The sequence below is a fragment of the Thermobia domestica genome, chromosome 5 (assembly GCF_964235325.1).
Source record: "Thermobia domestica chromosome 5, izTheDome1.hap1.1, whole genome shotgun sequence".
In the NCBI taxonomy this organism is placed as follows: Eukaryota; Metazoa; Arthropoda; class Insecta; order Zygentoma; family Lepismatidae; genus Thermobia; species Thermobia domestica.
The window spans coordinates 45,209,695-45,222,707 of record NC_137458.1 but is presented as its reverse complement, the minus strand read 5'-3'; the positions used below and the strand labels follow the sequence as shown (position 1 = coordinate 45,222,707).

General features: G+C 36.0%; 2 protein-coding genes across 2 annotated transcripts in view; both read right to left on the bottom strand.

The window, feature by feature from the left end:
* Nucleotides 1-783, bottom strand: part of LOC145685908 (uncharacterized) — a 36,504-nt gene extending 35,721 nt beyond the window's left edge. The window contains exon 1 of the mRNA XM_081758664.1: nt 555-783. The gene's annotated coding sequence lies outside the window, so the exon portion shown is untranslated. The remainder of the gene's footprint in view (nt 1-554) is intronic.
* Nucleotides 784-8,121: 7,338 nt separating this feature from the next.
* On the bottom strand, nt 8,122-8,745 carry LOC145685070 (uncharacterized). Its single transcript, XM_081757414.1, has one exon. The coding sequence runs from the start codon at nt 8,743-8,745 to the stop codon at nt 8,122-8,124; it is 624 nt and encodes a 207-aa protein (XP_081613540.1).
* Between the last annotated feature and the right edge of the window lie 4,268 nt (nt 8,746-13,013).

Here is a 13,013-nt window from a genome sequence, read left to right as displayed (position 1 = left end):
CTGTGACAAAAAGTCAAAGTACGTTTGCATACCAATATGTTTTTTTGTGGGGTTTAATCAGACATTTTGTACCGTGTTAAAATTGATAGTGTTAGCTAGCTGAAAGCAAGAATCAGGCACTGAAATGCTAGACATGCTCAACAGCTTCTGATGTAAAATTGGTTATCGGCCTGGACATGTGTCGTGCTGTGAAATGTACACATATATGTAGAAACAATCTGACATGGAGATACATTTTAACATTTTTTCTCAGTATAATGAATTCTGGTATCACTGCATTTGTTTTGCATCGAATGAACTATTTGAGTTGCCAAATAAATAAATAAATAAATAAATAAAGATGTATAATTCAACTACCGAACTTAATCACTTGTGTACAGCAACCACACGAAACATTACTATTCTTTGTCGAAGCCCTGCATACTGGGCTAAACTGCAACGACTTAATGTCACCTATTTTGTCAATATTCCGTTGTAATTTTATAATATTTTGTTGCCCAGCCTGTAATTTAAAACAAATAGACATTATTGAACAGAAATGAAATCGTACTTACCAGTTGGCTATTGTGATGAGGAGATCGATCTTCTTACTATGTGTGTTGGTCCTTTGTGGATGGTTCTAGTTTGATTTTCTCCCGTTCTCTTATGGACACGTGGGCGAACTCAACTTTCATCTTTGGACGTATAGAGAAAATGGGGCTGGGTCCTTCCTACATCAGTTCTGCTCTGATATAATACTCAATGAGGCTCACGACTTTTACTAAACCTGTTCCTTCCTTTTTGGTGTTTGCGAATATAAGCTGCAAAGAGATGAGTAATAAATATCTGCTGCTTATGTTAGAGAAATACAGAGGGCGTTGGAGTAAGGGTCAAAGGGTAAATACGTAATCTCAGATTGTTTCTCATCTTTAGATTTCTCTTCCTGTGACTTCTTTAATGGCATACGTTATTATATTCTTATACTGTATTATATTTAGCATGTACGAGAGGTCCCTAGTTCGATCTCAGAATACTAAGTTTGTGCTGAACTACATCTTATCTGTGTATTTTCTTGGGGTTTTCCTGTTTCTTTGTACATTCCTATTCACCAATCATTAACCAGCCGTCTTGTTTAGCGTACACGGTATAATTATGAGACTTTAAATTGGTTTGGGTAAAAACATCGTGGACCTAAACCTCGCCCTTCAAAACTTCGAGGCCCAAAATCTCGCCGGGCCAGAACTTCGTCGCCCAAAATCTTGCGGACCACAATCTCGTCGGGCCAATATCACACCTCACGAAAACATCGTCCTCGAAAACTTCTCGTCCCAAAATCTTGCCTGGCTAAGACCTCGTGCTCCTACCTTTAATTAGTTCTATTTCCGTAATTAAACGTTTCGGACCAAAGTCGCAGATAAACATTTTTATTGTATTGAGGTCCTGAACACGTATGAGAAGTTTGTAGGTTGTTTTATTCAATGTTATCACTCAAGGTTTCAAATCCAACGATTGGAGATTGTGGAGTTTATTTTATATGTAGAATTTTATGTCCATTCATTTTAAACTACTCAATATTTTTACGATTCTAATCTCTAAAGTAAACATATTACTTAAGTTTCTTGTTCTTGTTGTTGTTGTTGTTGTTGTTGTTCTTCTTCTTCTTCTTCTTCTTCATCATCATCATCATATTATTATTATTATTATTATTATTATTATTATTATTATTATTATTATTATTATTATTATTATTATTATTATTATTATTATTATTATTATTATTATTATTATTATTATTATTAGGCCTATTATTATCACCAGAATTCATATTACATATTAATCTACATAGCTACTTGGGGTTATGCATATTATATTTTAATTGCCTAATTTTTTCTTCCGTTTTGATATTGATAATTTATTACTGGCATAGTAGCCTTCTTACTCTTCCAAATGAATAGCGTTCTATTTAGTAGGTTGTTTGAAATTCCACTTGTGATGCTCTTTCTCATGACCAGGAGGACATGGTTTTCTTTCTATTAAGAGTATTAAACATTGCTTTATAGACAGGTCTAAATTAGCCGTCTTCTTTGGGATAATAAACAGAAAGGAAACAGTGCCTTAAATCAAGGCTTCTGCAAAGGAATCCTTGATGTTTCTATACTGACTGTATTTTTCTCATATCTCTTCACCTTTGTAATGTTGTCCATACGCCCTTGAGATATTATAAAAATCAATTGGCACCTATCCAGAGTCTGAAGATTCCCAAAATATGCTAATTAAAATCATGGAAAACTTACGGTTATATATCATTATAATAATTTGCTTTAAATTAATTTCTATTATACATACTAGTAATTGTTAATTATTTAACTATTTCAGCATTATCAACAATCAAGCAGTTGCTAAGAATTAAGTAGATCTATCTATTATTCGTGTGATTGAATGCAGTGAATTTAAGGTTAAGTTGCACATCATTCCCCTCTTTTTTTTTCTAGTGACTTTGAGGCAAAAAACGTTACTAGCAATGAGCTCTCGTTCTCTTACATTATGACTAGCATGAATGTTTAATCAATATGCTAGTTTGTAACTTGGCTGTTAAGATTACTTAGGGGCAACGAAGGGAAGGGGAACAGCGCCCTGGAAAAAGACCCTGTATGAAAAGGAAGCTTCGACGGTACCGTAATAGTATCTTCCTCAGGTTCCTCTCCCCTTTGTAAGGCAAGGCCATGGGCACTGTGAGCCTTTATACAACCAACTGACATCTTAGGCCCGACAAATTTCCGAAAGATGCCGTATTTTACAAAAGCATTATTATTATTTTACTATGATAATAATAATAATTATTATTATTATCAGTGCTATGAATAGATCTCTAGTAAAAATATAGCATTTTGTAAAACATCAATATACAAACACTTGACAATAGTCCAGAAAAAAATAATGTAGTATATAAAGAAATATAATTGTCAACTAAGCAGGTTTTCTCAGAAAGTCAAAAATTTCTAAATTTCCAAGGTTCAAGCTATTTTTTTTTTTAAAGGTTGAAATTAAAACAGTCAATTGGTACCATTTCCAGAAACCTGTAAATTAAAGTTTTAATTAATTTTCATTTAAAATAATTAAATATTTCTCTTTTTTTAAAAAAAAAATACCAGCAGGTAGAAATTCGAGATCGCTTTACTGTCATTAATAAAATTGGTTAAAAATGTATTATTATTATTTAATCTTTTGAGTTAGTGCGCCACGAAAACATCTTAAATTTTTAAGCTGATCTTGATATTTTCTGATAACTAGAAACGGTATAAATTCATTATTATGTCAAAATATGTGAAAGTACGAACAGTACGAGTATGGTTTGAAACATTCCTTGTAAATGATCTCTCTCTCTCTCTCTCTCTCTTACACACACACACACACACACATTTATATATATGAAATGAAAGAGTGAAACTACAAGCTCCTGTCAAGCTCAAAGGATGACTCAAAAACGTACTAAGGATGACTCAAAAACGTTAAAATATTTTTTTAATCGGAAAAAAGTTGTTAAGGTTCGCTAACTCCATCAGCTTGAATCCTGTAGCTTAGAGTATTTAATCATCATTTCCAAACACTGTATTTTGAGCTCCTTCTGTCAAGAATTTAGCTCTACGAAAATCCTGACTTCTTAACCTTATAAGAAGTCCGAATGACTTTATGTTGGAGGAAAAATATTGACATGAACCTTTGTTGCGCTGGGTTTTGGGCAGGGGCGGCTTTAGGGTTTTAATTTTGGGTAGGCTCGCTCTCTCGTTTATGGATACATATACACATTTGGTTGATTAATGAGAGTGGAAAACTTAGAGTAGTGGTTGATGCTATGTGTTAAATAATTATCTACCATTAATATAAATAGTGGAATATATATTTACTCTTTATTGTATCTTTTAGCGTTTGTATATTCTCCAAAATTTTTGGGTAGCCCCGTGCCTACCCGGCCTACCCGCTAAAGCCGCCACTAGTTTCGGGTGAGAATTTGAACGTGCTACAGTGGTTCGAATTCAACTTTCAATGGAAACAGAAACGTAGCAATTGATGGATGGATCGATGAATGTCGCACGTGATATCCACTTGACCAACGGAGCGGTCAAATCTCTGTAATGAACGTGTGGTCACTTAGTTCTTCTGTGACACGCGATTTTTCTTCCCAATTTATCACGAGAGGATCACGGAAGAAAGAACTGACTCTCCTACTCCTGCTATAATGGTATTCCTATTTGTGCTATGTGATGGACTAAAATATGTCCTCGAGCAGAACAGACCATATAAGACTGTGTTTGACATTATTATTTTATGCTAACATGTTACATGGGAACGGGTATCATAATATTATCCGGAAGAATCACAGAGACGCTGGAAGACACGAAACATGTAAAACTTTCCTCCTTTCGAATGAAAGATAACGCTGGGAGAAAGCGAAAAAAAGACAAGGCTTTCACATCACCTTTGAAACAAGCGTCTAACTTAAAAAAAAGAGTTACGTATTCGGCTGCTTGTAACACCTACACCTAGTTTCCACATAGCTGGAGATCCGTCTATTGACGTCTAACGAACCTGAAAACCGGAAATGACGTTGGGATGATTATCTGCAAAATACGGTTCATGTTAACATTACTTAGAAAGAAAAAACTTGTTCTTTCCGTATGTGGAGATCAATTAGGCTTAATAGAAGGGAAGAGGATATAGAAATATATTTCTCCATAGTTGAAAGATTTTTGCAGAAGTGAAGGTTTTTCTCGGGCGTGGGTTATTGGTCAGTACTCTTATGTACCGACTTCGAATAAGAGGACTGTATTTCTGACTCAGTGTTTTTTTTATTTTTTATTTTTTATTTTTTAAGATTTGTCCTTTGTTCCACCAGATGAATATCGAGAAGATACTTTTAAATGTAGGCGAATAAGCTCTGACTAATTCCATTTCCACCGTTATTGATGTTATAGATTATTGATTGTTCTAGTTTAAATTTGGCCTCACATTCGATTCCCAGTACAAAGGTATTGAACACATTACGGTGGTAGAGATTCCACCCTAAAACTGTTGATCCACGTTTCGGGGCTGAAAAAAAAAAGGCCGAACTTCAATGTCAATTGTTTTTTTCTTTACAAATGAATAAATTAAATAAGAAGTTGGGGGCACAGTGATTCAGTGGTAAAGCGTTTACCTCAGGTGTGTGGGGTTGACGTCATAACTTTTAAAAAATACTTTTTGTTTTCCCTATTTTTATCATTTTAGGCGAGCTTACTTTTGCACCTGCAAGATTGAAATTTTGCACACACATTCAGTACACCCTTAGTATTTGTCAGATTTATTTCAGATCTCTGCGTTAAAATAGGGGGGGAAGAGGGGCAAAAAGGTAAAAAAAATAACAAAAATCCCTTTTTTCGGGATTTCCCGCCTCAAATACATGATGGAGACATTTGCATGGTACCGTTTGAAAATCTGTTCTATTCTGAAGAAAATGATATACGAACCATGATCCTAGGATAAATAGAGATGTCTCAGGAAATTTTTATATTACATCCGGGTCTTTTGGAATAGTCTGGGGCATTATGGGCTCATCGGTAAATATTTTCCCCGCCCTTACTATTCAAGATAGAAGCTTGAAATTTTGTACACATATTTAGTACATCCCGTAGTATTTTTCAGTTGATTTTGAGATCTGTGCGTGAAAACAGGGGGGTCCAGAAGGGTTCAAATTTTTTTTAAAAAATCAGAAAAATATCCCAATTTCGCTCAAAATTTCCCGCCTCATGGACATGATAGGTAAATGTGAATGGTACCGTTTGAAATATTGTTCTATTCTGAAGAGAATGAGATACGAACTATGATCTTAGAATAAATAGGGATGATGCTGTAGCTCCTTGACTAAAAGTCTATAATTTACCTTTTTAAAAATCCAAAATTTAAAAGGGTTAATCATCCGTCTCCCTTAGTCTAACGGGCATAAACGTAGGACGTTAAACTTAATTAAATAAATAGTTACGTTTCAAAACTCAACAACCACTTAGAATAGGGCCTCACGAGATGAGGTGAGACAGAATTTTGGTGACAAGACAATACATAATTTGGTGATTAGATACGAGACGAGACAGTTTTTTTTTAGTAGAAACACATATACTTTTTGAGACGATATAACATTTTCACGATACCTTCTCGAGACGAGACACCCTCAATTTTTGTCTTGTAGACTACCCTGTACGCACAAAAGTAAAATGATTATTGCTTTCACCCTTGGTACTGAAGCGACAACCTCAATCCTTGATGTGAGTTAATATGTATCAAAATATACCTCTCCCATTGTTTCGCTGTCGAAAAGGGACGTTAAAGTTTAAACAAATCGACAATTGAAAGGTTATTATTATTATTATTATTATTATTATTATTATTATTATTATTATTATTATTATTATTATTATTATTATTATTATTATTATTAGAGTAATTTGGGGCAATATGCGCAGTTTTTGACATTGGGCCTTCTAAAATTGTAACTATCAGACCAAGAAACCCGAAAACTTAGGGGAATATACTTACATCTTTCTACTACCTACGAATGTGAAATATGTTTGTCAACTCAGCTTAGTAGAGAAAATAATGGAGTTAAAAGTGACCCTTCCAAAACGGGCCTATTGCCCCAATATCGGGGTAAAAAGCACATATAGGGAAAATTTGCGCACATCTGCATTGAAAAATATGTTTGGAACTCTTCTCTGCTTTATTGATAGATTCATATAAATATGAGTAGAAATAAATGTTAACAATACTAATGTACTATTGCTATACAATATCTACGCCTTGAGCAATTAGTAATCTAGGCAGAATTATGGAACATTGTTCTTAATACCTAATGCAAATCATTAACACACCGTAGGACCTACACATTAAAAAAAAGTAGCATATCTAAATGTTTGCATTGAAAATATTTGTGAGTACTGCAATAATTATGGACACACCTGTACAATATGCACTGTGTGTACATTAAACATACATTATATAGTGTAAATATATGCCTACATACCCTAGTAAAGGTTCTAATGTACTGCACTTCAGAAACAAGTCACATTAGTTTTCCCGTTTGGACATCAAAAATTATATATGGAAGTGATTGTAACAGTTGTCACAAGTTAACAATACATTGTTTCTTACGTTTTTTTCTTTTGCGCATTTTTCATGATACCACTTGAAACAACTCATACACTTAACCCAATCAACCATGTTGGTTGCTTCACTTGCATAGTAATATCCGTTACAGGCAGCACAAAAATTGTTGGGATCTGCCATCATCTGACGTGTGTGAGGTTTGAGTAACTCATTTCGGCTGCAAACAATTCCTACAGTTTCCTTTGTACGCAGATTGCGTTTTAACTTCTTGTTTTGGGCACATGATAGACTTGTAATCTTTCGTTTCTTCTTGTTGAGAATTTCGATATGTTGCGGGGTTTGTTAGACATGTTGCACTTCTGGTAGACGTAGTGCGTGTAGCCTCTTGACGGGTAGGAACAGGCATGATATCTTGAAATGACGTAGTTTGATCCCTACTTTTATCACCACCATGCACTTTTGCTGCAGCAATTCGTTCACTTCGTGAAGCAGTTCCTTGTATTCCTTCAGATTGTCTGCAAGTACTGGTTGAAGGTTCTGCCGGTGTCGCCTGGGATTGTAACCACCTGGAACGCACTAATTGGTATGCTATCAGGGTTTACATGTGCGGAAACTATTCACTGCTGAACCCACAGTAGCAGCTTTGCCCTACGCTGCAGCAAAAAGAGATCCAAAAACAAATTTACTTATCTTCCTTCCTCTATTCTGCCGAATGAAAGCTGAATACTGTTCATTCCAATAGTGCTTTAATGGCCGATATATTGCTTTGTCAAGGGGTTGTAGCCAGTGTGTAGTATGGCTTGGAAGGCACAATAGAGCTATTTGATTATCTTCACAGAAATGAATTGCTTCAATGTTATTGTAGTGTGTTGTGTGACCATCTAATAACAGCAGAACTCTTCCTTGAGACTTGTGATGCTGAAAATGTTGTAACCAGAGCATAAATGTTATCTCTGTCATGTATCCTAAATCAGTCATAGCAACTGCAGAGCCTGGTAGTAGCCCATCCTAAAATTCTTCTCTCATGCTAACACCCTTAAAAATGATAAAGGGCGGAACGTAAACCCCTGAAGCACTCATACATCCCATTACAGTAACTGTTTCCCCCTTCTTCCCCGTAGTTAATGCATGCACCGATTTTTTGCCTTTAGCCGCCAACACTTTTCCCGGTTTAAATATCATTTGCAAACCCGTCTCGTCACAGTTGAAAATATGTGATGGAGGCAAACGATTACCTCCAGGGTTTTCCATTTGTTCATCGAGGAGTTTGAAAAACTTGTCACATTCAGCTTTATTCAAAGAAGCTGAACGTGCGTAAGAGAGGGGTTGAGCCTTTCGAACACTAACAACATTGTTCCGTTGCAGCAACCCATACAACCAATCATATCCTGCAGTTTCAGTGCGCGAACAAAATGGGTGTTTCAGTCCATTCTTCTCTGCATATTGATATGCGATTTTTCGAGTGTCAGCCATAGTTAGTGGAAAACCCTTTGATTCCAACTGCAATAAATGTATTACAGTTCTCCGCTGAACCAAGTACTTCTCCGCTGAACCAAGTACTATGGGTCTTCCTAATTTTGGTCTATACGTAACGTCTCTGTTGAACGCTTTCAGGAAACCCTCTGAAATCATCACTGATCACGACGTGCACTTACAGTTACAATCGTGCAGCTATACAGTTGAATTCCCCCCCCCCCTACAAAATTGTTACGCTTTTATCACATCATACAAAATGAAACGTTAACGTTTGGGGTAATTTGCACATATGTGCATTTTATCTTTAGATATATATGCGCATTTACCCCCAAAGTGTAAATTTTACTACCACTGGCAACCCTTAATTACAGAAAAACTCGGCGACCATTATGCTGAGTACGGGCAAGCACGAATACCTCATGCTTCCATTCCACCTTGGAATCCTGTTCTAATAGCAATAGATTGTTGTCTGTAACTATATCCATAGTATCTCAAAGTTATATCAAACCATATGAAAATAAATTTTATACACTCAAAGGATTATTTATCTACGAAAACTGCGTTTCTTCTTGCAGTACGATTCTTCCCTTCTGTGCTCTCGTGACATACAACTCAACTTGCTCAGTCTTGCCAGGCAGCCAAGAAACCTAGCCCTGTGCATTTTTTCAGTATGTGCAATTTACCCAGAACCACTCTATTATTTGAACGAAGGAAAATGTGGGAAAAGAGGAGTATCCTAATGGGTTTGACCCAGTGGGGATACTCAGTCGGAAAAGGTGTAACAGGTTTTTCCCGCCAGCTATCAGAGCGACATTTAGCCTGGGTTTTGCTCCTTCACATCACACCAGGCAAATACCGGGATTTGTACTTACCTAACATACAGATTCCAGACCGCCTCTTTTCTTCCGCCCCTTTCCCGGATAGTGTGGTCTTCATACGTGACGGGCTTAACCCTACATACATTAAGGTGGGTCTCCACTTTAATTAGGGTAAGAATTTTTATAGATGATTCTTTAGTATCATGTCATAACTCAGGTTTTGTGTCAAAAATAATATAAATTTTATTTTCTTTCATTCAATAGTTTTAATTTCTAGAAAATAACCCAACATTTAAAAAACAAATCGTGGTGCACATAAAGTACCCTCCCTTATGTAGCGTGTTATTAGCATAACCAGTGGCGTATTTACGATTTTGTTTCGGGGGGGGGTCTTTGCCTGAAAATGTGAACATTCTGCAAGATATTTCATATACTTTACTATAGTAAGATTTCGGGGGGGCTTAAGCCCGGAAGCTCCCCTAAATACGCCACTGAGCATAACGTACATGTAGTTATTTCCAGTTCGAGTTGAAGATTCTGACATTAGGCGTCGCTACGGATACAGTTGACAAGGCGTCGTACATCTAAAAGGAAACCTTCTGGTTTCAGGGCGATGACATTAAAAATAGAGTCATGGTTTATGCGTAACATCGCACACCGAGAGAGAGTTAAAAAAAATGTCGACCGCATAAATCTTTATTTTCTGTCCCAGAAAATGTAAATTTCTTCTCTATTTTGTGCCTTCAGTTTTCTTAGTTTACTATTAGTACAAAATAGAGAAGAGATTTACATTTTCTGGGACAGAAAATAACGATTTATGTAGAAGACATTTTTAACCCTCTTTTGATGCGCGGTGTTACGCGTAACGCCTTGGTGTACGTAGGATATAGTCCATATATGCCGATAATGTCCAGAAATATGCATAAACAAATAAATAACGAATTTGAATTGTTGGTCTCATTAATAACGATAAGGCTCATTCCATGTCAAATGAACCAATATCAGATTTTATGGTTGCCCTTACATCATGGATTTTCTTCATATTTTGTCTGTGGGTAGATACCTATGAGAAATGACCACAGGAATATTTGCAGATCTTTATCTCTTAAACGGACCTCAGGAAAAATAAATGAAAATCTGGCATTTTCCGAGACTTCTGCCGCGGAAAAATCGACACGTAATTTTAAAAATTCTGTAACTCCCTTATTTTTCGGCCAATTGAAGTGTTTCTGGTGTCAAATTAAAGCTAATAGTCTCTACTATTCAGAACTACTGTTGAATCAGAAAAAGTGGTTCATAGAAGAGAGATACAAACTCTGAAACACAATTTGTATGATTTTTATGTTATTTTTGTAAAAAATCATATCTGCTAAATCACTGAAAACACAACCTCCATATTTTTACCTCAGATTCACCTAAATATGTATGTTCAATAGTGCAAAAATGAAAAGGGTGTTTTTTGTGGTTTGTCAGTAAGAAATTATAATGCAGGGACACGACTTATGGCACGTTATTAACATTTAACATTAACATATTATTAACTATAGAAATGTTGCATTTTGTTGGAATGTTTACTACATGGGTTACATTTGGCTTGGTTGAGATGAACGCGTAACGTGCAAAAATTAATATATTGAAACATTATTTTATGAATACGGAAGGATATCATAAATATTGAAGGAAGTCAATTGCAATGACATTCTCGCTCACTCATTCCCCATCACACATACCCACGTTACTATTACTAGTGGGTCTAATGACCAGGTACCTCACGTGAATTTCAAAAATTGCGCCGTATAGAGTGGATGGACGCCATTTTGAAAAAGTTTGCCGCCATTTTGAAACTGTACATTGGATCACTTGATTGTTAGATACACTAAATTTTATACGTCTTTTGCTTCTATTCTCAAAATTTCAAGTCAAAATACTGAAAATTACGACCTGGAGTGTAGATGGCCGCCATTCTAAAAATCGGCCGCCATTTTGAAAGTTGACATTGCTTCACTTTAATGGTATGCACAGTAAATTGTATATGTCTCATGCTTCTATTCATAAAATTTCAAGTCGAAAACCCGAAAACCGCCCTATAGCGTGGATGGCCACCATTTTGAAAATCTGGCCGCCATTTTGAAATTTTACTTCTGTTCTATTCTATAAAGCAAATTTCGAGCGTCTCACGGTTCTTACCTCAAAATTTCGTGTTAAAAGACTGGAAATTGCGCCGTAAAGAGTGGATGGCTGCCATTTTGAAATTTTACTTTTGATCACCGCCAAAATCTAGACAGCAAGTTTAGGGTATCTCGTAATCCTATCCTAAAAATTTCGTATCAAAATACCGAAAATTGCGCCCTGTAGCGTGGTACAGACAGACACAGGAAAATCCAAACGCAGATCGAGTCCAAGTAGAAGCCTCACTGACGTTCGGCAATTAGTTTATATATATATATATATATATATATATATATATATATATATATATATATATAATGTTACTGAGTGACTGTTATTTGGTATTTTGAAGTTATTCTAACAATGTTACAAATGGAACCAGGTGACCAGTGTTCGGTTTGCAGGCAGTATGAGGAATGTGAGGAAGTTCCAGACAGGAAAGTAACTTCCGTGTGTGATATGAAAGCAAGTGATGTGGAACTTATCAGACTTAGAGCCAAATGTTCTGACTTGAAATTTATTTGTGATTTCCATTTAAAGCAGTATTTATCTCTTTATGAAGACAGGCAGAGAACATACATTGATCCTTTTCAAAAGCATAAGAAAAAAGTAGTGAAAAGTTTAAAATCGGTTTCGCTGGCATTTTCCAGAAGATTTACAGATATTGAACTAATTCCTGGCACGAAATTGTGTACATCTTGCAGGAAAGCAGTGATAGCAAACAGCAGCAAATCGGACAGTGAAATCAACTTTGATTCTGATGACGCTTACGAACCAGATGAATCTGTCTCAGAAAAACTTAATAAAGCGTATGAATTACTTAACTGTTCACCACTGAAAGCTACCTAAAGAAAAGTGGACAGAAGAGACACATACTTAACACATAAGGCTAGTCGTCTTGCTGCCAGTTTCACAGGGTTAGCAGCAAACGCTTTTGGTACTGAAGGGCCCCAGTCCTGTAAGAATGAGGTGGATGAAGACAAAAAATGCAAGGATTGTGAAAGTCTGATGGAGAGACTTTGCGCAAAGTTTTCTGCCAGCAGTGTTGATGAGAAAGTCCAAATATTAACCCTTGTCCCTGAATCATGGAGTATCCAAGACACAGTGTCTTATTTCAATACCACTGTGTATTTAGCAAAAAAAGCAAGGAAAATATTACAAAATATCATGAAATTTTGAGGTAAGAACCCTGAGACGCTCGAAATTTGCTTTATAGAATAGAACAGAAGTAAAATTTCAAAATGGCGGCCAGATTTTCAAAATGGTGGCCATCCACGCTATAGGGCGGTTTTCGGGTTTTCGACTTGAAATTTTATGAATAGAAGCATGAGACATATACAATTTACTGTGCGTACCATTAAAGTGAAGCAATGTCAACTTTCAAAATGGCGGCCGATTTTTAAAATGGCGGCCATCTACACTCCAGGTCGTAATTTT

What these genes read in the sequence shown, in the direction of transcription:
- LOC145685070 (XM_081757414.1), bottom strand. Translation starts at nt 8,745, where the DNA reads ATGATTTCAGAGGGTTTCCTGAAAGCGTTCAACAGAGACGTTACGTAT.